At 39.6% G+C, this 26,946-nt stretch overlaps 1 protein-coding gene across 2 annotated transcripts in view; it reads left to right on the plus strand.

Moving 5' to 3' along the window:
- LOC122809459 (sterol 26-hydroxylase, mitochondrial-like) overlaps positions 1 to 26,946 on the plus strand; it is a 564,348-nt gene that overhangs the window by 450,251 nt on the left and 87,151 nt on the right. For both annotated transcript variants that reach the window (XM_044080981.1, XM_044080982.1), the window contains 2 exons: positions 8,574 to 8,652; positions 23,779 to 23,979. In XM_044080981.1, the coding sequence (XP_043936916.1) occupies positions 8,574 to 8,652; positions 23,779 to 23,979 (280 nt within the window). The remainder of the gene's footprint in view (positions 1 to 8,573; positions 8,653 to 23,778; positions 23,980 to 26,946) is intronic.

The raw sequence follows: 26,946 nt of genomic DNA on the forward strand, positions 1-26,946 counted from the left end.
ATATCCTGCTGGGGACATACCTCTCAGCTGTACATGTACACCCAGGTTATCCAGAAGCAGGACTCATATATCTGGTCAGTTTACCTTCACATTGTGGTTTACAAGCAGTTGTGTGGCTTTTCATTCATGGGTTTGCAGTCAGGGGGTAGTATGGGCAGACATTAGAGTTTCAGACGTCATACTCTCCATAACATCCATGCTTCTACACCCTCCCCTCTGTTATTCTCTCTTCTTCCTAACATTATGAAAGTACTATCACAGAGGTATACCTATATGTGGGCCTTTATCTCAGTAGTATTTATGTATTACTTGCAGTAGGACATGGGGAGGCATGCTACTGACATTTGTCAGAATGGCCTTGCATTTGTTTTCTGTTTACTGTGTTAGGGTGTTAGTTAGGATCTCCTGACATTCCATACATTGGCAGTATGGGTGAGGCATGGGCCTTTGCTAGGGGACTGTAGGCCATTTGAGAGTGCTGCAGACCATCTGTAGCAGACCAGTGCATTCTGTCACTCATACGTTCCCAGGCTGCAAGCCAGTGGATTACCCTGGTGTGACAGTGGTAAGTGGTTGATGTGTTCCTGTCAATCCCTCCTGTTCATACTGATCCACAAGTCTGGATGTGGGCAGGTTGCTTCTTACAGCTATGGACACACCTGCATGGGACACCTATTCAGCATGCAGCATCATGTATGTATTCCCATACAGAGATGGGGTCATGCTGTACTCATTCCCTACAGCAAGGATATGACCTGTGATAAACCTGTGGCTGCTGGTGGGGTGAGCTGAGTGCATGTGTGATATGAAAGCTACTGGCACCTGACTCACAGATATACCTGGGACATTCCCCTTATGCTGCCTTGTGTGTAGACATGGGCAGCCTGTCATTCATTTATAACTATGCCTTTTGTGGTCTGCCAGTGAATGGCCAGACTACCAGTATTCCATACTAGAGGGATGAGTAGTGTGATGCTAACCTCTATGTATACTTTCAAAGCTGTGTGCAGTTGACATTTATTTTATATGTACTCTGTGTAGGGTACTTCCACCTGTGTACTGTTTCTATGTATGGGCTCCCATTCATGGCATGTCCAGCTTTCCAACAGTGACAGATATTGACATATGGACAGTGAGTATGTACAACTGCTGACATGGGTGTAGCTGTGAAGCAGTGTGGTTGGCACTGCAGTTGTTGGAACATGGCCCTGTCGACCACAGTACTGTACCTAGGCCACTGAAACAAAACCATCCAGGCCTACATGCTGACCGCTTCCAGACAATATTAAACACACAAGAAACCTACCACACTGACCCCTGCATATTGTACACATGCCACAATCTATCATGTAGATTGGGACAGCTCTGGCAATCTGTGCTCCAGTGATATTACTCCTCAAACTTACATGTTACTGCATTTCTACATGGGATTGTGGGGGTGCACACCTGAAGACTGTAAACATTTGCAATGACTGTGTTGGATTCCATTTCATATTGTATTGTGACCTATCATGCAGAAAGGAGGCATATCAGTAGAGTACACATGTTAGACCGTAATGGCATAGATTTCAGTTTCAGACTTCTTACCCTTCAGAACTAAAATGCAACTACCACACCTGTTGTAGTATGTCTGTGTAGGTCTGGAGGAGGGGCTGATCACCATTGCCATCATTTGGGACCTTAACCCAGCCTTTCTTTATGGTCATCTACACCTTCCTGCTGGGTGAGGCTGGTGGTGGGTATGTGACCCTCATTGACATCCATGTGTGTGACCTATGGACACCCACAGTTGTTTGGGTCACCACATGTACTATGGTGAGAGTTGTAACCTTGAGTAGTACTGCCTAGTATGTTGACACCAGTATTCGTTATGGATTTCCTGCTGTCCCATATAGCTGTCAGCTGTCTGCTGCCTGCTGCTATCCCATTCAGCCACACAATAACCTTACATGCTTGCATCCATACCATACATACAACTGTCAGAACATACTACTCCATTCACTAATTGATAGGAAGAGTGACTTAACTTGTTGCTGAACCAGTACTGAGGACGGTGCTGGAGGGCTGACTATGTCAGATGCACATAGTACACTCCCTATACATGGTAAAGCACAGGTAGTGTCATGTTTGGCATCCATTTTACTGTATGTGCGAGTCAGAGAGAGGTGTCATTCCCTGGGTGCCTATAGTGTCAGTATGTGTGCTATGCGTTGCCTCTTTGCCAAGGTCAGGGCATACTGGGCACGACTCCATCTGCCAGTAGGGGCTGGCTCAGGGGACTCCTCGTCTGAATCCCTCTGTGCCTGTGGAGACCTTGGCAATGGTGGGGCCTGTGTGGCCCTTATCCATCCTGTTCCTGCTGCATCTGTTTCCGCAGTATCATATTGTGTAGCATGGCACATACTATGAACATGTGTGCACATGTGGCTGAAGAGTACTGCAAGGCTCCACCAGGTATGTCCAGGCACAGAACCGTGACTTGAGCATCCCAAATAACCGCTCTAAAGTGATCCTGGTTTGTGCATGTGCCTCATTATGGCATTCTTGCATGGGTGTGTGTGCATTTCTGATGGGTGTCATCATCCACGGCTCCAGTGCATAGCCAGCATCCCCCACCAGATGACATATGGAATGTACCCCCTGGCAAATTGCTGATAGAGCTGTGAGGAATGCCAGATGTGGGTGTCCTGATGTCTTCCAGGGCTGCCAGCACACACATTCATGGTAATGCCCTGGGCATTGCACATGACCTGGCAATTGATGGAGGGGAAGCTTTTGTGGTTTATGTATACCCTACCCTGCTCACCATGTGGTGCTTTGATGTGGATGTGCATGCAGTCTATAGCACCCAGTACCTGCAGGTATTCAGCTACATGGTGGAAGAGACGAATATTGCTGGTCAATTTCTCAAGGGTGTTGGGGAAGTATATATGTTCACGGACATGTGGTAGCATGGCATCCAGGAACTGATGGAGTACTCTGGATGCAGATGCCTGTGACACCCCCATGATATCCCCAGTAGGTCTTGAAAAGTACCTGTAGCTAGTATTCTTAAGGCTACACATAACTTAGTATCCACTGGGATGGGTTTCCCTCTATTTGTTCTGGATGTGAGGCGAGGCAGGCACAGCTCCACAAGTTGCTGATAGATGTCCCTATTCACCCTGTAATGCTGTACAATCTGCAGGTCGTGTAGCCTCTGATAGGTCACCCTGGGTCTGAACACTCTCCTCCTCCTTTTGGGTCTGCAACAGTTGGCAGCATTATCCACCTCACCACTGTCAGCCTCCAGCACATACTGATGCATCAGAGCAGTGGCAGCCACTAGCATTTTGTTGGTTAAAATTCCCAGGTTTACTCCAAAAGTGCAGAGTTTGTGGAGAAACGCAGACTGAGTGGTGTTTCCATACTTTATAGAGTTGTGCTGCTACTGCTGCCTGTCAGATTGGCTGTTGCCGATTCATTCCATCTGTAAGCTTACTTGTTCATGGCTTGGATTTAACCACTGTGAGTGTTAGAAACATTACTGGTTATTTGTGGATGATTGCCTTCATTCTGCTGTTGCTCTTTTTGTAATTAATTTTTACTTGCATCTCCTCCCATTTACAGCTCTGCAGCCACCTGTCAGCTGTATTATTTGAGTGTTTTCATTGGCCAGTTGTGGGTTGCAGACTCCCATATTGCTGATTTGTACAGCATTTCCCTTCTTCTGCTACTTCCTTTGCCTTTTCCTTTTGTCCTTCCTCTTTCAGCCTGTTGGTAGTGTAAACAGCAAGATATGTCCCTCCCCTGGACGTGCACACTCTCTTCAGTTCATGGAGTATGAGTAAACAGCCTCAGACACAACCCGTCTCCTAGCTGTGCTTAGCTAAGCAGCACCAGCCAACAGGGCTCCAATGTGCTTCTAGCAAGCATGACACACACCCTTTTCATGTTCCTTGCTCTTCCTGCCAACACAATGGTGTTAGAGCACCTACATGGTTAGGTGCAGTCTAACACTTAGAAATCTTCCTGTTCAACTTGTGATTCAGTATAAGTCCGCTCAGGCAAATGCTACTCGCCACTCTTTATTTAAATCTGCTTTGGCAGATTAAACTTAATGCCTTCACTCACCCAGGCCTTAATGAGAAATGCTCAGTTATGAGCTTGCTAAAACTAAGAAGTTTAGAGAGATAGTCACTAGCAGTTTAATGTAATAATGGATCATACTTTAATTTAATAATTACACAAGACATTGGGGTGTATATCTACATATGTATATATAATACGTCCGTAGTTAGAAATTCTAAAATTTAATATCGAATGATATTTAAACACCTCAAATATTTAATAATGTGTTGACATACAATAATTCAATATCAGTATAAATAAGTAAATTTAAAGGAGAATCTCTGCTATAAAGCTCCATATTCATTTGGTCTTAATTTTGATTTTATATTTGATCAACTTATGACAACATATGTTTAACAATCTTTTAGATTAATATCGTATACTAATTAACTTTATTCGTTATAGATAAGTTAATAGTTTAGGTTACAAAATAACTCGGTCTCACAAAAGAACATCAACTAATAATTAAAGCTTATCAATATTTGTTTTGTTTGGTAAAGTCGCTGCACATTACTAGTGTAATCAAAAAAATGGCTCGTTATTGTGTTGGGTGTTTATTTATTATTTATTCACTGATACTGGTATATTTATATATAATTTGTTTTAAAATTTTAGGGTTATGTTAGGATGTTATTCTTCATTTTTTAACCTCCTTTCAACTTGCAAAATAAAGTACATTAATAATATAAATAATAAAATCAATAAAATGTTAACATTTTTTTATCTAGAATAAACCCAGGAAAAACAACTATTAAAACATTTTTAAATTCACTTTTAAATTCAAATTTAATATTAAAGTTTACAACATACATAGTTGTTTACATATAGCATATTTTTTACACACAGCTTACTTTTATATTTTTAAAATAGTAGTTTCACTTTAAGAAAACTATTTATTGCTTGAATTTTGGCGGGCATTCAGCAAGTGCTTGCTATTTAAACAAGCGTTTACCATTGTACTGATGTTTGCCAGTTTTCTGAAGAAGTCTAACCATCGGTTTAGACGAAAAACGTTGGACAAGTTATTAATGTTTTAAATAAAGAGTGGTGAGTAGCATTTGCCTGAGCGGATTTTGTTTTTCAGTTTGAGTTTGTTTGGAATATTTGTAGTTGATTCAGTATAAGTCCCCTCATTAGCATATCCCGTTGCCTTAAGCCATAGTTACTGCACTATTCTCGAGCCTTCCCCCTTAGCAACCACTGTTCCCTGCCTATGTTTACTTTCTGCATGCCATTGCCTATAATGGCAAAATGAAGAAAGTAGTTCTACTGATGCCCCCCCCATTTCTACTTTTTCTCCCCCCTCCCACTAGTGTACCACATCCCCACCCTCAATGGCTGAGTTTGGCCAACAATAAATAAAATTTAATTTTTATTTTTTTGAATGGTTTTGCATTCCAATGGCCATATTATTTGCCCATTGGCATGCATAACCTAATTAATACATGCTTTGTGGAGTGCTGACATGCCTCCGTTGTGTAGAGCGCAAAAATGTATTCGATTAGTAACTGAATACATTTCTGCAAGCTACACTGTTCCAGCACGGAACATGCTGCTTTGCTGGATCGCTAATCAAGCTCATTTGCATGGTTTTCACCAGCAAATGAGCTTATTAGCATCCCACATGGCTTTCCATACTGGAACAGTGTAGGGCCACTTGTGCACGTGAAAACGGCACGTACGTGGATCGCAAAGCACCCATTATCCGTGCAGGAGCGGTTACACTGTTCCTGCAGAAAGTTACCGTTCTTGAATCCCGGGGCATGTATTTTGCTTTAAAAGTATCGGACTTCAAAACAATAAAAATATGTACGAGTAGCACTTTATTCAAACAGAGGTATGTACACACAGTCCTTCCTTAACTGACAATTTTTTTTTTTGCATACTTTTTGCATACAAGCTTATTACCTGTTCCTTTGACAAGTGCATTACCCCCAAAACAGTGTTCATTTTTAAATAAATAAAGCTAAAAATAAAACTGAAATAACAAATACAGAATACAATTGTTTCTTACCTTTAAGAGTTATTTCAAAGGTTGAAGAAATAAAGGCAAAAACAATAGAACTAGGTTATTTAAAAAGTAAAAAATGTGAAGACTAAAATACAATACCAAAAATAATGTGTTTTAAAATAGCTGCAAAATCCCTGATAGATAAATTCAGAGCAGAAGGATTTGCAGCCAATTACCGACAGGATGTATATCTGTGAAAAGGTTATGGATGTAGGAAAAGTGCGCATCTTACCTTGGTATCATCACGTGAAGCACCAAGAAACAGTGGGGCCTAACACATTCCCATCCTCTCCTTGCATTAGGCTCACAATAGTACCTTTGCTACTCCAACTTTGGTCATCCCTTTTAAGAAGGCATATCAAATTACTGTATAGTTGAAAACATACCATGTGGAAAGAAACAGAATATTACTGAGAAAATCAGTCTACTCCCATTTTAAGAAAATACAAAATGCTTGTTTTTATTTTATGCATTGTTTGTTAGGTTAGTCCCACAAGGCTAGTGTCCTCTTTTCAGAGGTATTCATATTGACTAAGTAAAGTTTGTCTAAGACAATGGAGAAATTCCCCTACTTTTACTTTGTGCCATGGAGTCTTTACATCTGCTTGAGCTACCACTATATCAAATGGATGGGGTCTCTGTTTAGCAGTTAATCTGAAAGATGGCACACTCAAGAGTGCAACAGCTCTCTCAGTGTCAGTGCTGTTATATGGATACAATGGGTTCATATTAGAATGACGAAAACACATTTTGTTGAATGCGTTTTCGTCGACACATGTAGGGCGAACAGGCAAAACAGTAAAGTGGCTGTTCAGCGAATTCTTTCCCTGGGAAAGAAGTCGCTTGACTGCTTCGTTGCTTTGCCTGTTCTGGAGTGTAGTGTGGTCCCTTGTCCGGTATAGCTCCCGAGCATGATTGTGCAACAGTTACTGACCTTAGGGTTAGGGTGCGGGTTAAGGTAAGTGCATATGTATGAAAGTGTTTACTGTTTTTTATTTTGCGTTAGATGTATGGTTGAGTTATGTGTGTGTGTGTTTTTAGCTGTTTACTTTTGTTTTGGGGGGGTAGGATTAGGGTTAAGGTAAGTGTGTTTGTGTTTGGAACTGTTTATGTAAATGTGCGAGAGTTACTGACCTTAGGGTTAGGGTACGGGTTAAGGTAAGTGCATATGTTTTAAAATGTTTACTGTTTTTTTTTTTTTGTTAGATGTATGTTTGGGTTATGTGCATATGTGTATTTAGTTGTTTACTGGTTTTTGGGGGGGTATAATTAGGGCTAGAGTATGTGTGTGTGTGTTTGGAAGTGTTTAATGTTTTTTTTGGGGGGGGAGGTGGAATGGAAAGAAATCGCTGTTCTGTGGTTTCGACATTTTCAGCATTCACTGAATGTGTCGATGTAACATGTTCACTGTTTTCAGCATTCAGTGTTATAATATGAACCCAGATACAACTCGCTAATGTGGGAATAGAATTAAATATCTTCTCGTCTTCCAGCACCAAAGATGAGTGTGTTACTTGACAAAGATGAGTGTGTTATTTGACAAAGACGAATGTGTTACTTGACAAAGAAGAGTGTGTCACTTGATGATCCACTGGCAATTGTCACTTGTGTTTGCATTCCCACATGCCTTCTAACTAAATATTAATACTGAGGCTGCAGTAACTCATAGTGAAAGTAATAATTGTCTTTTGAATGCAGAACAAATTATTCAGTTTTTCTAATAGTTGTCTTTTGCAGAGAAAACTAATTGTTCAGTTTTTCTACAAGATAGTAGAACTTCAATGTTTTGTGGCTATGGGGCAGAACACCAAAATAATGGACGAAGGAATATAGTTCCCCTGAAAAAACATGCATAATTTTGTTTAAAATATTTCCTGGTTAAGTTTTTCAGTGTTTGTTTCTTTCAGCATTATATTTTGGATCCACTATGAATTATTGTCTTTTTTCTTTTTTTGACAAGTGAATTCTTGAAACTAAAAGGCCTAAACCCTTGGGAGGTTACAGTCTCAAAACAGTTGTATGGTTTCAACAAAATCAAATTCTGTTATTTGGTTGTGTGTGTGTCTGTGAAACATCCCCAACAACTAACGTTGGTCTAGAAAATGTTAATAGATTGTTTATTTTATTTATTTAGTCTTGTAAAGCAAAAGTATGTAGTTTTATTCATGTTAAATTTGGTTTTAACTTGCCTTTTGCTTCTCGGCTATTGCTCATTACATCTGTTATGATCAGAAAAAAAAAACAATACAAACACCTGCTTTATGCTATAATTGATAGCCTAGGATTTGCAAACTGAGTTAATTAACCTGTTGTACTTGTGTGTTTTCTTGACCTAGAAAGGTGTGATTTTGACTACATGAAATAAAACAAAATAAATAATTGTGCTGCAGTGTTTCACTCTTCTGCCACGTATCAATAATTTTTTCTCACATTGACTTTTCTCTTTCATCAGCATGTATCCTGTGGTGCCATCAAATGGCAGGGTTCCTGAAAAGGAAGTAGTTGTGAATGGTATCTCTTTTCCCAAAAACGTAAGTAACATAACCATGTTTCCTTACAGATGTTTCAGTTTCAGTCATATGCTTATCTCAGTATTTGTATTGGGAGATTTTTTTTTTTTATTTATAATTCACAACCTACAATAAGTGTGGCAGGATATGCTCATGATGCATATCATGGCTTCTTTCAAAAACAGGAAAAGTGTTGCCTCTGTGTAATCAATAGGAGGCACTGTTGGATCCCTCTGTTCTTTCTTTAAAAGAGAATTGTTTTGGTCACTCATCTAATCTGGTTATGTCTAAGGTTAAGCCATGCCATAGTACAGTATGACAAAGTATGACATAATGTGCCATAATACAACTGTGCCAGTAACACAAGCAGTATAGCTCTTATTACTGAACACGTGCAACTAGCCCCCACCTCACTTTCTTTCAATTTCCTCTCAACCACATACCCCATCAAATCTCTCTCACTCTATTTTTTTGTTTGAAAGTCATTTTATTGACCTTTCAGTCAGCAGCATAGCTATTACGTTGAAAAAATTATCTCTCTCTCTCTCTCTCTCTCTCTATATATATATATATATATATATATATATATAAAATCAAAGTATAAGTATGTATGTAAATGTATAGATGCAGTCACGCATGTACACATACACATATCCAAATTAAAACAATGAAAATAAGCAGGACACGTCCTTTGTAACAATCAGTCATGGAACAAAGTCATAGAAATATTATGTATTTGCTTACAGTAATGGTAATTATACAGATCACTGTTTTATAATAGCACAGACTTGTACCAGGTTGAACTTTCCCATTGTAGTGTATAATAACATATACAGCTAAAAATTAGATACATATCTGCCTGTTAACAATTAATCAACAATATTTAAAAGTCAGTCTTTATATATTCACGTAAGAAAATGACATTAGAGGTTTCAGTACACTAGCAATCTTGATTTCATTTGTCTTTCCCATCACATTGATTTCATAAACTTCAGCCCTGCTAGCTCTCAATTAGAATATTTTGTGTTAGAGAAGGGAAAATTGGATATCTTTAATGCACCATTAATATCTAATCAAAACTTTGAAAAATGCCCTAACACAGAATTGTCAGCCTCATAATATGAAAAATTAATTATAAATACCTCTGATTTAAATGCTACATTTATTTCAATCTATTACAATAATAAAATCACAATCATTACATCCTTAATACTTTTGTATTGTGTTTCCATCTAACACCCTAATAAGCAGATTATAGGCAATTCAGTGTCTTTAAATCATATGCTGGCAGGGTAAGTAGATGGCATTTGAAGCACAAACTTGTGTCTGAAGTACTCAGCCAAGTGAGTGCATTTCCCCGGTCAGAGGAACTGTGGAGAGGTGTGTGTGTGTGTGTGTGTGTGTGTGTGTGTGTGTGTGTGTGTGTGTGTGTGTGTGTGTGTGTGACTGTGTTCCTGCTACAGGAAATCACTGCTGAATGTTTTTCTTCCCTTTTCTTGTGGAATGAAAGCAAGCCAGTGTTCTTGGAATTCATTGAGACATGTGAACTGTGATTCAGCAATCAGCTGACCTATTTTATTGTCGAGGGGAGTGCAACTATAGCTAGCTAATAGAAAGAGCTTCTGTTAGACTGAACTGTTTCTAGGACTGTAAAAATGCAACATAAATGAGAGTTTTGTAAACTAATAATGATTAAAAAATATTAGGTGTTTTTGTGCTGAGCTGTACAAACTCAGAAACAAAGTACTGAATGTTTTGTACACTACCTAAAAAAGAGCGTGTGTGTGTGTGTGTGTGTGTGTGTGTGTGTGTGTGTGTGTGTGTGTGTGTGTGTGTGTGTGTGTGTGTAGAAATAGGTTAACGGTAGAATTTAATTCTACGTTTATTACAAAGAATCAAAAAAATCTGGACTAAGAATTAAAATGGATACCATGTCACATTTATTGAAGGTAAAGTGAGTGGGAAAGCAATGATGGTACTGTTAGACCCAAGAATGGAAGACATTTTGTTGCGTTTGAGATGCCTTAGAAATGCTGTGAAATGCAAATGAGGCTTTGATGAGCTGTTAACAAAGCTTATAGAACGGATACATTCTACATTAAACCCTGACTGGACAATGTTTTTCAACAGGGTGTTGGTATACAGGTAATGCCTGCTGAAAAACAAGTCTGCTGCTTCACGGCAGTGTATTAAGCTGCAATTAAGCTCGGACAATTAAAATCCAAACGGTTGCCATTTTTTACTCTTGTTAAACAACATTTTGATGTACATTAAGCGTAAAATGTAAAGGAAAAGATAAAATAAAGAAAAATGTGTGTGCGTATGTGTGTGGCAGTGTGTCAGCATCTTATTTCGGCTGTTCCCATTAGAGGTCGCCACAGCGGATCACCTGTTTCCATTTCTTCCTGCCCTCTGCATCTTGCTCTGTCACACCAACCACCTGCATGTCCTCTCTCACCACATCCATAAACCTTATCTTAGGCCTTCCTCTTTTCATGTTACCTGGTAGCTTCATCCTTAGCATCTTTTTCCCAATATACTCTGCATCCCTTCTCAGCACATGTCCAAACCAACGTAATCTTGCCTCTCTGAATTTGTCTTCAAACCTTCCAACCTGGGCTGACCCTCTAATATACTTATTCCTAATTCTGTCCACTCTCGTCACACCCAGTGCAAATCTTAACATCTTTAACTCTGCCACATCCAGCTTAAACTCCTGCCTTTTTGTCAATGCCACTGTCTCCAACCCATATAACATAGCTGGTCTCGCTACACTCTTGTAGATCTTCCCTTTCACTCTTACAGGTACTCATCTGTCACAAATCACTCCTGACACTCTTCTCCACCCACTCCATCCTGCTGTACTCTCTTCTTCACCTCTCTTCCACACTCACTGTTACTCTGAACTATTGACCCCAAGTATTTAAACTCATCCACCTTCGCCACCTCTACTCCTTGCATCCTCACCATTCCTCTGTCCTCCCTCTCATTCACACACATATATTCTGTCTTAGTCCTGCTGACCTTCATTCCTCTTCTCTCTAGAGCATATCTCCATCTCTCCAGGGTCTCCTCCACCTGTTCCCTACTCTCACTACAGATCACAATGTCATCTGCAAACATCATAGTCCATGGGGACTCTTGTCTGATCTCGTCTGTCAACCTGTCCATCAAAATTGCAATTAAGAAAGGGCTCAGTGCTGATGGTTGATGTAATCCCACCTCCACCTTAAACGCAACTGTCACTCCCACTGCAGACCTCACTGCTGTCACACTACCCTCGTACATATCCTGTACCACTCTTACATACTTCTCTGACACTCCTAACTTCCTCATACAATACCACAACTCCTCTCTAGGCACCCTGTCATATACTTTCTCTAAGTCTACAAAAACACAATGCAACTCCTTCTGACCTTTTCTGTACTTCTCCATCAACACGATCAGAGCAAACATTACACCTGTAGTGCTCTTTCCCGGCATGAAACCATACTGCTGATCACTAATCATCACGTCCCTTCTTAACCTAGCTTCCACTACTCTTTCCCATAACTTCATGCTCTGACTGATCAGTTTAATCCCTCTGTAGTTACTACAGCTCTGCACATCACCCTTATTCTTAAAAATTGGTACCAAAACACTTTTTCTCCATTCCTCAGGCATCCTCTCACTTTCCAAAATGTCATTAAACAATCTGGTTAAAAACTCCACTGCCACTTCACTTAAACACCTCCATGCTTCCACAGGTGTGTCATTTGGACCAACAGCCTTTCCATTCTTCATAGTCTTCATAGCTATCCTTACTTCCTCCTTGCTAATCTATTGCACTTCATGATTCACTATCCCCACATCATCCAACCTTTTCTGCCTCTCATTCTCTTCATTCATTAACCCCTCAAAGTACTCTTTCCACCTGCTCAACACACTCTCCTCGCTTGTAAGTATGTTTCCCTCATTATCCTTTATCACCTTTACCTGCTTCACATCTTTACTAGCTCAGTCCCTCTGTCTAGCCAATCGGTACAGGTCCTTTTCTCCTTCCTTAGTGTCCAACCTTTCATACAGCTCTTCATATGCCTTATCCTTAGCCTTTGCCACCTCTGTCTTTGCCATGCACCTCATCTCCTTATACTCCTGTCTACTTTCTTCATCTCTCTGACAATCCCACTTCTTCTTTGCCAACCTCATTCTCTGTATACTGTCCTGTACTTCCTCGTTCCACCACCATGTCTCCTTGTCGTCCTTGCTCTGTCCAGATGTCACACCAAGCACCTTGCGGCAGTGCTTGAATGTCTTCTTCATAAAACCAATAAAGCAACTTAAAGCTCTACTTCAGCATATTTTTTGACTGCTTAGATTCCATCGTAGAAACGTCCTTAAGAATTTTTTCACATATGAGAAACTCCAGGTGAAACAAAAAGCTACTCTGAACGAGACTTCAGCAATAGACCTTTCGACCAATGAAGACCATAGAATGAACAACTAGCATAGCTGGACCGCTGGTCCAGTACTCTTAGGGAACTACCTGCTCTCCCTCTCTTTTTATAAATTTAATAAAGCAAAATAAAAAACTAGACTAAATTAACAAACCTTGCTCAAAACAGAGGGGCCGGTGAAAGCCTGATACACCAGAGCTGTCACAGGACTCTGTTCACAAGACCTACGCCATACAACGGTCCCAAGGTGGTCCTCGTCCTCATTTAGGCTTAACCCTCCACAGGGGGTAAGTGATAATTTCTGAATTAGTACAGTGCAGAACAGGAAATTTACTGTTCTCTTCACTGTAGTGCGAGCTCAGAATTGGTATATTTAATTAGCAGGGGCTGTGGGAGGGTACAGCATGGATTGCCCCCTACATAAACGTTAAAAAAAAATTGTTTTTATTTATTTATTCTTTTACTGAGGTTTCAAACTTTCAAAACTTCAGTGTTATGGTGTAGAGCATATGAAGTTCGAAGTTTTGAAAGTTTGAGCTTCCAAAGTAGATCCATGTTTGTGTGTATGTATGATATATATATATATATATATATATATATATATATATATATATATATATCTATATTAATAAAAACAATTAGAAGACAACCAATTCTCTAAGCACACTAATGCCCACCAGAGTATGTGTTATCATGGAAATGCTTTTCTGGGGGTGTAAAGGCACTCTGCCTGTGACTTCGAGCCTCACAACACCCCTGGGTGTGTGTTATTTACACAATAACAAACAGTATGTTGGGCATTATTGCTTGCTTTGATGGGGTTATGATGTTATAAAGCCATCTTTGGTAATGTGCATCACCTGTGGCTTTTAGGAATATAGAATGTGATATCATAATAGGAAGAAAATTCCTAATTAAAAAAGTGTTTGTGAAGAAAGAACAAATTTCCCATAGGGCAAGTTGAAATACAGCTAGATCTATGCACTCAGATCCCAAGTACATAGCAGCTGAGAAGCTTTTTTAAAGAAAAAGTAAAAATAAAACACACATCTGAAGAGACTGCTGCTAGCACAGAGAAGGAGACTAACTTTAGTATAACACTGTTAGATCCATTAGGAATGCTGATGTAAAGTGTATCCTGGAAATGAAGGAAAAGAGAAACATCAAGACTTACTTAAGGACAGCTGATTTATTTACTTATTTATTTACTTACTTAATTACTGCCATTTATTTACTGGGAAAGTCCAGCTGGGCACAGGTGCCATTGTTCAGCTCCAATGTATGATATTTAATGCAATCAATATTTACAATAACACATTTTATAATGCAATTTCAGTGAATACATAGGATAAAAGTATAATAAAATAAACATTATATTTACAGACAAAATGTCAAACACAAGAAAGGCTGAAGGAAAAGATTCTTGTATATTGCCTTCATTGATATAATTAGTTTATAATTAGTCTTGTAAATTAATATAAGAAACATGAAGTGTTAGTGCAGTGAATAAAACAGTGAAGCAGCTGGAAACACCTGTTAACAATGAAAGTGAAGTAGAGAAATAGTGGTTAAATCCCTCTACAAAAGGAGAAACTTCTAAAACAGAGTCTAAATAACCTTCTGCTGGTTAGGAGATTTGGAAGGTTGCATACATGACACAAGAAACTTTGAGAACAGTGTAAGAGTTGAGGCAGAACAACATAAAAAAATCTGTAAAAGGAAAGGACTTTTTCAATGTTACAACCTGAAATAGAAGAAACTTGAGAAGTAAAATATTTGTACAGCAAATATATTGAAGAGTGGTAGTTTTACACGACAGCTAAAATACTGCAGGACAGGGAATGGAAGTGATTAGTAGAGCTCAAAGGAAGGGCACCCTTCCACAAGGAGTGTTGTAAGGTAGTACGTTTATAAAATAAGAAAAATGTACAGGCTGGGCAGAGACAAGATAACCTTGAACAGAGCTCTAATGAGATAAAACACAGGGATTCTAGGCAAGTGAAAACAGTGTGTGTGTGTGTGTGTGTGTGTGTGTGTGTGTGTGTGTGTGTGAAGTTAATACAAAGAAAGAGCTAGAAAACTTAAATTAAAGGAAAACTCCACCCTAGAACTAAAATCATCTGTTTTTTTTCACTCTTTCTTTGTTTCCTGGCTTATTTTAACACCTCAAAATCACTCTAAGTGCTTTATTTGTAATTTTAGCCAGTTTTCCACAACATGGCTACCAATGGGGTTTCATGTATAAATGTAATGTTGTTGTCCCTCAACCCTTTCTCTTTCCCATAATGCTTTGTATGACTCATGCCAGACATAAGGAAGTAACATTGAATTCTCATGACATTGGCATATAATGTGATTTGTGTGAGTCACTATTATTTTATTTATCTTCTGTAAAAGGACTGATTCTCTTCTGTCTATTATCACCCTTATTTATTACCTTGTTTTACCCTATACTTAGAAGTTGTCTAGCAACAGCCAGAAAAGTAACTAAATTGCAGGCCTTTGTTCAGGGTTTTCTTTGTGGTGGAAAACAGGCTAAAATTACAAATAAAGCACAGAGAGTGATTTTGAGGTGTTAAAATAGGTCAGGAAACAAAGACAGCGTGAAAAAAAACATTTTCTGTTTTAGTTCTAAGGTGGAGTTTTCCTTTAAGGTACACGCTGAAAGAGAATGAACAAAGTTGTTTGGAGGCTAGACAGAAAAAAATATATATCTTTTTTCAGAAGAATGTAATAAGGCAGAAGCTAAAAATAATTTATGAAATGTCATTATACAAACTGGAAATGAGCTAATGAGACATACTGAATCTAAAACTGTAAGGGTTGTCATTATACAAACTGGAAGTGAGATGAGGAACACTAAATCCAGAACCATAAAGGATTTCAGTAAATAAAGTGAGGAAAGTATCAGTATAAGACAGATATATACAAGAACATGAACAAAGTTTCAGCACTGAATCAAAGAGGGCAAAGGTAGAATAAAAGCCCTAGAGTCAGGACCTGCAGAAGAAAACAAACGTATGAAATTAGATAAGAAGGAAAATGCAGAATTCTGAGCCTGTTTCTTATAGGTTCATAGGTTCATAGGTTCATACTAGGCTATCTGCCCGAGGGCATTTATAAGCCTAGCCCATAGTTTTGTGGCTTACGCCACCCCTTTAGTATGGGGAACTATACCCATTATTTTGCTGTGCCTCTGTTGAGCAGTGACACTGAGGTAATCCCTGGGGTATATCTGCGATCTCCCATCCATTGGTCAAGATTTATCTTGAACAAGGCCAGCGAGGTGCTCTGCCTCACATATACCGGGATTTTATTCCACAGCATAGGGAGTCTTTGGGTGATGAATCTATCCCTCCAGCACGTCCTATTAATAGCCGTGTCGAGGTTTAAGTCTCCCGCCCTTGTGACTCTGACAGATCTAGATTTTTTGAGGTGAAGCATATTCATCAAATCTGGTTTGACATGGCCTTGTATGTTAGGCAAAGGTCACCTCTGAGCAACTGAATAGAGCTGGAGTTCTTTCAGTCGGGCAGCATAGGACAGATGTTTGAGACCCTTTATCCTTTTGGTGAGGAACTTTTGTGGCCTCTCCAGCTGCTGCAAGTGTCGGGTCAGATACATTCCAAATGGGGCATTGTACTCAATCATTGGTCTGATGAGTATAGGGAGACTATGACCTCCCTTGATCTAGATGAGAATCCCTTCATGATAAGGTGGGCAATGTAGAAGGTCTTCCTAACTACTTTAGCTACATGGGTGTCGAATGACAGACTACTATCAACCTGGGTCCCCAGGTCCCTGATAACTTCTTCTGTGCTCAGTGGATTGCCACCTATTTGGTAGCTAGGGGTAACCTTGTTTTTTCCGAAGGGTATGACTATGCATTTTTTGGCATTTAACTTTAGGCCATGGCTCTGGCACCAGTTATCCGTTTCTGTGAGACCCTTCTGAAGGATATCTGTGTCAGATGTGTTTTCTACTATGGCACCCAGTTTGCAGTCATCTGCAAACTTTGTCAGCCATAACCCTCCTGTGTTTGCTTGTACGAAAAGTAGATGCCAAACAAGAGTGGGCCCAGGACTGAGCCCTGTGGTACACCACTTGTGACAGGCTTTGAGTCTGACATGGCGCCAGCAACTCTGACCCTGTGGGTTCTGTCACTCAGCCAGTTTGCAACCCATCTTGTGATGTATGGGTTAACATTTAAGCTGATGAGTTTTTCAATGATACCCGAGTGGGGTATTGTATCAAGGCCTTCGCCAGATCGAGGTAGGCTGTATGGACTGCCTTTCCCTCATCAATGGCTTTGGTGACTGTTTCAAAAAGTCAACCAAGTTTAGAAGGCATGATCTGCCTTTGACAAAGCCAAACTGGGATGGATCCAAAGTCTGCAAATTCCTATGTCTTTATTTATGAGGTCCATTATGATCCTCTCCATGGCTTTGCAGATAAGGCTTGTCAAGCTAATGGGCGGTAATTTCCAGGGTCGGTGGAGGCACCGCCTTTGTGAAGTGGGACCACAGTTGCAGTGCGCCACTCCTGTATCCAGAGGTAAGACTATGATTAAACAGCTGTCCTAGCTGTGGGTTTAATTCCTCGTTGAGTTCGTGGAGCACACAGCCGGGGACACCATCAGGTCCCATGGATGCTGTGTTTTTGCTTTGGAGAGAGCAGTTCTCACTTGGGCGTTGGAGATGTTTGGGGCTGCAATCACTTGGTATAGATATCTCTCCTTTTGGGGGGGGAGAAGTTTGCACTGAACCTGTCAGCCAGTATGTTGGCAATGTCTGTAGGATCAGTAATCTTCACATCATTTTGAACTAGTTCTGAGCATATCTGGGAGTTTCCTCCCAGGTTTCTAACATAGCTAAAGAAGGCCTTATGATTGTCTTTTGAGTCTTTAGCTATTTTTCTCTCAAAATTTGCTTTGGATGATTTTATGAGAGCTCTTAGTTTTTTACTTATAGTGATCAAGGGTGTCTTACCTTTTAAGGATTTTGCTCTATCTTGTAGTAGCTTCCTCCTTTTGTTGTAGAGTTTGTTTATGGCTGGGGTCCACCAGACTGGACGCTTGCCTTTGGTACAAAGAGTCTTTGTTTTGCTTGGGATTGCCTTATCCATGCAGTCCTGCAGGTGCTGGTAGAAGGCATTTGTAAGTGATTCAGCGGCTTGAGTACTGTTTTCTGCCAGCTCGGGGGCCTTAAAGGAGACCACACTAGTCTTTAGAAGTGTGAAGTCGGCTTTCGAGAAGTTCTTTACTGTGGTCTTTTTTATTTCAGGTGGGGGTGGGATGAGGACCTCCAGCGAGATTAGTTTGTGATCTGATCTCACCAGTGAGGTATACTTCTGGTGTTGAACATTGTGCTCCCATGTTCGTGATGATGAGATCAAGTATGTTTTCTCCTCTTGTGGGGATGGTGACTAGTTGTTCCATGGCATTTGAGTTTATGAATTCCAGGAACTTTTGGGCTAGGGTGTTCAGGCTTGAGTAGTGTTCCCAGTCTATATTAGGGTAATTGAAGTCACCTAGTATGATGGTGTTTGGTGATACATTTATCCCCTCTAGTGTTTTCAGGAAGGCCATGTGAGGTTCCTGAGTTTGTGAGGGTGGCCTGTAACATGCTACAATTTGTACAGCAGTCTTGCCTATGGTTAATTGCACCTGGATGGTCTCCGATGCATCGTGCGTTGCCACCAGTCTTGAGGTGTGGGTGTCTTTGATGAATATGGATACCCCACCTCCTTTCTTGGTATTGTCCGGAGTTTCGGGGCGGAAAGGATGAAAAGAGGTAAAACCTGATAGTGCTGGGGTGCTCTCAGGAGCCTTGAACCAGGTTTCTGTCACTGCACAGACATCAATGTTCTCCATACTGAGAAGGGCCTCGAGTGCGTGCATTTTGAGATTTAGACTTCTGGCATTGAGCAGCATTACCCTTAGATTTTTTCCTTTTTTGTGTTCTAGGGTGGTAGGTTTAGAATTTGAGCCTTGCCTAAAAAGGCACTATGGGGGTGGCAAGAGCCTTTGCCAACATCCGGAATCCCAGGGTGACAGGTGCAAGCCGTCCCTTGCGCAGCGTGGCTTGTCCAGCATGTCATCCCAGGCAGACAGACATTGGATCCCCTTTGAATGACACCAGAGTTTAAGCCAATTGTTAAAGCTGATCATCTTATCTCTGTATTGTGGCATCATTCTTGGTGAAGGTAGGATACTGCTCAAGGTCAGGGTCATACCTGCCTGGGCTACATAATCAGAGAGCTCCTCAATGTCTCTTTTCATGTAGTCCAAGGAGGTCGTCTCAGGTCGTTTACACCAGCGTGGACAATGACTGAGTCGTATTTGTACCTGCTGTTGAGAGACCTGAGTGCTTGCGTTATGTGGCGGATTCTAGCGCCCAACAGGCAGCTTACTGTGACCTTCTCCTTACTCAGTCTGGTACGTCAGTGTGTCTGACTATGGAGTCACCAATGACTAGTGTGTCTGGCATTGTGTTTGGCCTTAAGGGCTGTGACTGTTTGACACTCTGACTGTGAGGTCTATGTGTTGCAGGTGTTGTGTTCTGAGGTGGTGGTTGTTTGGGTGTCTGCTTTGGTGGCCTTTGCTGTTTTGGTAGATTTTTGATCAGTGCCGAGTATGTCTTTGTGTGTTTATGTGTATGATTTGAGGTTGTGATGGTACTATGTGAGACTGGGTCTATAGTGTGTGTGGTAACCTTCTCCTCCTGACTGGTCTTGCCAGTCCTATGTTGAGAGAGCTCAGCCTCCAGTTTGGCCGTATAGTTGCATCTCTCGCATGTATTTGTGTTTTGTGGGAGGAGGAGAGGGTTGTCTGTGTACATGAGGCAATTGTAACATTGCCTCAATATTCCCAGGTTCACCAGCTGAGCAGGAGAGGACACTAGCAACTGATCCTCGACATGCTAGAAGGACTAGACAAAAAACTTTAAAAGAGATTCGGGGACGTGGGTGACCGAGAAATGGGGTTTGCCTTTTGGGGTGCTATCTATAAGAGTGCCGTATCAAGGTAATAAGTACTATAGGAGCAAGTGCTAGGTTTAACAGATAGAGAAAAGTCTACTTGGAGTCAAGTAGAGATGATCTTTTTAGGTATTAGAGAAAGTGCTAGTAACAGGGATGCTTAAAGGTAAGATTGAAAAGAATGCACTCTGCAGTGTGCACTAGAGAAGTTAGATATGAAAGTAGGTAACTTGAGTTTTACCTGTTTAAAAAGTTAAGGTTTAGTGGAGAGTTACTATTTTTAAAACAGTAAGATGGACTGAAAAGGGTGGTTACTTTTGTATTTTGGTGCTATGAAATACTGTAGGATGGCCAATAAATTTAAATAATTGAAGGGGTGGGATTTCAAAAGTGATGGTTTTGTGATTACTCACATAAGCCAGTTGAAAGTAGAGAGAAATTAGATATATGGTCAGATTAACATAAGAGGCGGGCAACTAGAAAGACAGTGGTATTCTGCCTGACTCAGAACAGAGAGAGCTGTGGTCTCTTTTGAAGTTTTAATATGCTGTTAGAACAGAATGCAAGCAAAACACAAGATAAAGAAAACAAACTACAGTATTCAAAATATAGAAAGGCAATACAGAAATACAAAAAATAACAGCAAACTAACCTTTCCTTCACAGCAAAGTGTAGCAGAGTCTGGATGAGCCTTTCTGCAAATACAAAACGGAAAATAAAGTTAAATGTAGACTCTAACCAAAATCTGTGATCAAAGAAAGAAGCAAATTGATATGTCTTTTTCTGCAGTATCCTTTGCAGGGGAAGGCAATATTAAGTGAAAAGGTGGTATCCACTCACTAAGGCAGAGAAAGAATCTCTCTCAAAACAGGTTGCTAAAGGAAAAGAATCAGGATTTAGTGGATGGTAGATGACTTATGTGTTCAGGGAAATAGTTCCTCAGAGTAGGAAGCCAGAATCCATGTGACAAGATGGAGAAATGGATGAATGAGAAAATCAAACTGCAAGTAGTTCTGTGTTGTGTAACAGAGCAACCTAGAAAGTATTTTAGCTAAACAACAGATTAATATGAAGGGTATAAAAGTTTCATATTGTAAATATATTAGTGGTCTAGAATGGTAATTGTGAGGCCAAACCAGATAGCATTAAGGGTAGATGTTATAATGCTTGTGTTAAAGTTAACATTGTTGAGGGACAAGAATCACATATTTAAAAGTATACAGGTAAAACACAAGGTAGAAGCTCAGTAGTTGTAACAAAAAATAGTTTTAAGGAAAAGTAAAAGGCAAGTTTCTCTGAACACAGAGCACATTGGAAAAGCAGTGAAACTGTTGACGTCATTATGTGCCTTGATAAAGGAAGAATCCTATAAGCAAAGTGCTTTAGGTAGTGAGGGTGGGAAATAAATCCTGGCAGTTTACATAAAAAGCAAGGTTTCAGGAAATAAAAATAGTAGGCAAGATAAAGTATATAGGATGTGCATAGCTTTCCTTAGGAAAGCAGGATATTGTGGGGCTAATAAAGAAATTAGTTGAGTTGGTAGTAAGGAAACTGACTATTGTATGTACCTACAGATGTTGCTAGAAATTAGTTGGAATGGTGGGGAAATTCCCATGTGACAGAGGCAAATTCCCACATAAGAGTGGCTTGGATAACTTAAGAGATGGATTAAAAGGTATGATGCTCATAGTATAGCAACCAGTAAAGAAGTTGATGTTATAGAGCTCGACAGATTTGCAAAATGAGGTTAAAGAAGTGATAACTGTAACACATAAACCTATCAGAGGGAAGTTTGTTAGGGAGTAAGTCTGGGTTTACAAAGCTACCTTGCCCTACCAGTTCAGTCCGTATGAAGATGGGTTCAGAAGCAAAGAGTATGCCTAGGTCATACAGAATGCCAGAACCCAGATGGACTATATGGAAGATAGAGGAGGAGGTGTGCCTGTAATGTTTCAAGGTAGATGAAGCTGTAAAAATGCTTTTTTTTTTGCAACTACGATCCTGTACTATATTGAGGAAAATGTAATATAAAATCAATGTGTGTGTTCCTTAATAATGTAGAGCCTGGAAATATTTTTGAAGTAATTCCAGTAGGCAATCAGCTAACCAATCAGAATGATCTTGCCTTAGTATAAAAGGTTATTGCCTGGAAAGCTGAGGTTAGGAGGGACAGTGTTTGTGTTGAAAGAAGACCTAGAAGGCAGGGACTGAGAGAGGGCTACTCTGTGGAGCATATTTGTGGACATTGCTTGGCTTTGGAACTGAAAGTTAGGCTTAGAAGAGAAGCCTAGAGATTTCTGGAGTTGTGAGAATGGTGTAGGAGGAACGCTTAAACACAGGAGAAAGGACTAGAACCTGAGAATGTGTTGTGTATACCTGAGTTCAGAGTGGAGCTTAGGAAAAGGGCATTTTACCTTGAATGGACTGCTTTGATTGCTGAATAATTTTAAAGGTACAGTTTATTTGGTGTTGTCAAGAAGCTCTTAGCTTATGTTGTGAATTTAGTAAATGTGAATTTCATGGATGTCATGCCCAAAGTATCTTTATAAAATATGGATAAATTAACAAATAACCCAGTTAACAAAATACAGATAAATGCATTCATGCATAAAATAATACATGCTATAAATTTGCATCAGGTCAGATCCTTTGCTTTACTTCCAACATTTGTCCAGTAAGAATTATGGTCCCATGTCTTAGGAATTATAACCTAATGCCAGAATGATCTTGATTGATGATTAATATTTATAAGCCAGCATTAGAATTCTCGCACACCTTGAGTGTACTATTTCACTATTGTTCAGCACCTGGGATCTAAATGTCTAAACCTCTGAGCATTAGAAATTTCAGCACTGGTATTTACAGTCACTTGCTCCATTTACTCATTTCATGAACATGTAACACCTTGGTTATGATCAGAGACCCAGTCCTACTCCTGCAGCAGCTGAAGCATGGCTGCTGCAAAAACATTTCCTATGCCTTTCTCCTTTTTTCTTTTTACTTGAATTCCTGGTAAAAACTAATGGTCACATCATACTTTACCTACTTCTGGGTAACATAACATCTCCCCAATATCTCCTGTGTCTTCCCACTGTGTTATACTTAGTGGAACAATCTTTGCTTGTTCTTCTATGACCCCTCCCCCCATTAGTCTTGTTCTGACATTCTAATTTTTTCTCATATCTGTCCTTCTTGTCGTACAATTGGTTATTCCTTTTCACTCATTACTGCTATCTGTGCCCTACATCTTATCATCTTCTGCCAGTATTGCCAACATTCCAGCGGCTGTTTTCTATGCTTGTCATATTTGCATTCTCTTCTCACAGTTTGGACAACCTTTTAAAATGCAGGCACAGAGGTGGATTACAAAGCTATACAATAAGTCCTGAATGAATTACTGAAAGAAATGCTTATTTGTTACTGGAAAAATGTTCTAATATAGTTATCTTGGATAAAGCAATTTATTCACATGGACTTTTTGCAGACTCAGCCCTGGACTTGTCTTTTGTTTAGTGCTTTGCTCAGTCACACATTTAGCAGACAGAGACTGAGAGAATTGAGTTTTGGTCCACTGGAAGCAGCTCTTTAATAGTTTTTAACCTCAACCGTCTCTGCTCAGATAAAATAAAATAATTGAGCTATTTGATTTCTGAATAAAAACAGTGTTACACAATTGATCTCAGATTAGAGCGTATTATATTAACGTTTTTTTCTTTTTGCCTTTCTTATTAAGACACTCTTTCATCTCTGTCACTATGCTGTATCTCATGATGAGATCAACTTTCCAGAGCCCAAGAAGTTCAATCCAAATCGCTGGCTGCGAGATGTTGGATTCAAGCATCACCCTTTCAGCTCAATACCATTTGGATATGGAGTCCGGGCTTGTGTTGGACGTAGGATTGCAGAGCTGGAAATGCATCTGGCCCTCATAGCAGTAAGTCAACAAATGTTTTTTACATTCCCTTAGTTCTGTAAGGCATGAAAGTGAGCTTCACAGATGCTTTTTTTGCGCACATAACATAACATGGAAGAATTTACAGGGTAATACTGTAAGGAGTACTGTAGAAACATTGCGTATTTTGTATGGAGTCAGTAGCTCAGCTTGATGACAACTTGCATCTGAGACTGAAAGACAGACATCTAACATTACATCATAAACCTAGGATACATTTTTTACTGACAGTATGAAGTCTATTTTTACAGTCCTGAACCATTTGAAGCTTCAAAGATGAACTTAAAGAGCATCTCTTTATTGGATCTACCCACAACTGCTATTGTGACAATGGTTAGGTAACTTACCATCCAATAAAATGAATAATAGAATACATTTAATAAACTTTGCTTAGCCTCTTAATGTGGCATCTTATACACAAATATTTCACATGTATATAGGAGTTTATGTTTAATGTATGCGTGATTGCACTGAATCTTATGCATATCTGTATATATATATTTTTTTCTCAATGCACTCTGACTGGATCTTTGATGTTATCTTATCTGCATTCAGACTTACTGTGTTCTGAATTTTAGTATGTACTTATTTTGTGTGGAATATTCTGGATTGAAAGATATTATCTTCTTCTCGATGAGCTCACGTTATGGCTGAAAAGGGTCAATAGACTAGTCCACTTACCTGCTGAACAAATAGTAAACAATAAATAATAAATAAATAAAATAGGTGAGCATTGTTGTATTGTATGTTACTTTGACAGAATATAAAATCTTAATTCTTGAAAGGGCTGCAGGCCTTCTAGTCTTCTTTGGCAAGAATCTTTTCTTTCCACTTAAGTATCAGCAAGATCCTAAGAACTGTTTTCAAACTGTTGGACTGCACCTTTCCCTCCCTCCACGTGGCATTTCTAAAAATTGCCAAAAATTGTAACAAACGTGTTTTTAATGACTAAAATTTGACAGACTATACTTTATCACAAGATGCCATATTTTCAGATATCTTGTAAAGAAAAAAGTGAGGTTTAGCACTGCATGTTCTCTAGGTTTCATGCTTAATCCATAGATGTTTACAAGTGACACCCAATTCCTGTAGAGACCCATTGAACAACTGCAGAGTTTTATAATTAAATTCTTGTATAAGTAGGAAGCAAAAGTAGTTTGCAGGACCTTTTTACTGTATCACACACCACACACTTACCTAGGTATAATTTAGATACACTGGTCTGCCTACTGCATATCTTTGGGACATGTTGCAGGGTGTTAATACGTCAAACATACAACAACATTATGTTCTATTTTATTACATTCTATACTGTTCTGTTCTTGTTCTAGTCCCATTGTAAAGGGACTCTGAAGTGAAGGTACTGAAAACTTAGGATAAGTGATTGCAGTAATAATAATATATAGTAGTTTGTCCTTAATTGGTCTCATTTCTGTCAAAATTGTAATTTCAGCAGATTTTAAGAATGTGATCTCTGGGGCCTACATCTGGTTCAAAAATAAAGACAAAAGGGAGCGGGGTGGTTGTGATGAAAAGCAGGTACATTAAAGCTCATTTCCCACAATCCCTAGTAGGAATTACTAATATTTCTCAGCTTATCACTTCTCTTGGTAAACCGTTATTTATTCTTCAGTATTACAATGAAAGTAAAGTTGTTGTTGTCTTTCGGCTTTTCCCGGTTAGGGGTCGCCACAGTGGAACCCCAGTCTGCTAATGATTGGCAGTAGATTTTCACGAACGCCGAGGTGCCAGCTCGACATTCAACCTTCAACGAAGGCACGCCCATGTACGCATGTCTTTCGAACGCCCACCCAACCATGAAAGTAAAGTATTTCTTGTAAATGCTCTGTTAAAATACACTGACTGATACAGACAGCTAGTAAACTTACCAGGCCTAACATTTTGTCAGGGTCATCCTGTCATCTTATGGTACCACTCTGAACTGTACTGTTCATTACTAGCACTATACCTAGGATTTCAAGGTTATGATGCAGCTTTAATTCCAAACAAAATGATAACAATCTTAAACTACTGTTAGCATCACAGCTTCTTTTTTGAGTGAAGCTTGAAGTATACACATTATGGGTACTATGCATTCTTTAATGTACAAGTATACACACACACACACACACACACACACACACACACACACACACATTGCAAATGTTTATACAGAACTGCTACCATTACATCTCTTTTCCCCTAGGGGCAGAGCCAGATCCAGCACTAGGCAACATAGGCAGTCGGCTAGGGCCCCGTGGCTGGGGGGGGCCCACTCTGGCCAGGAGGCTTTAACATAAGAATAATAATAATAAAAAAAAAAAAAAAAAAAACTTCTTAGTACCGAGGTGACTGCATCTTCTCCTTTAAGGAGGACCATATGTGCGGTGTACGTATGTACGCCAGTGACGGTGTAAACACATTTCGCACTTGTGTGTGGAATTTAATCTAGACGTTCTGTTTATAGAGAAGATGTGTGTGTGTGTGTGTGTGTGTGTGTGTGTGTGTGTGTGTGTGTGTGTGTGTGTGTGTGTGTGTGTGTGTGCGTGTGTGTGTGTGTGTGTGTGTGTGTGTGTGTGTGTGTGTGTGTGTGTGTGTGTGTGTGTGTGCGTGTGTGCGTGTGTGCGTGTGTGTGTGTGTGTGTGTGTGTGTGTGTCTCTGTTTAACATACCTCTGCACTGTCCAGATTTAGTTTCATAGTTTTGGTCTGTTTCTCATACAATTTGTGGTTTTCTGGCAAATCACAGAGGATTGAAGTCACTAAATAATAACAGATGTATATGTACATCTATCTATATATATATATATATATATATATATATATATATATATATATATATATATATATATATATATATGTATCTTTAATTCAGGCTCTGCCCTTGGCTGCTGTGTGTCCTGGCCTTAGCTTCTCCTCCTACACTTGATTGTCCTGCTTTACCCTGTTGC

This window comes from Protopterus annectens, chromosome 8.part0, assembly GCF_019279795.1.
Source record: "Protopterus annectens isolate FY-2018-M chromosome 8.part0, PAN1.0, whole genome shotgun sequence".
NCBI lineage: Eukaryota > Metazoa > Chordata > Ceratodontiformes > Protopteridae > Protopterus > Protopterus annectens.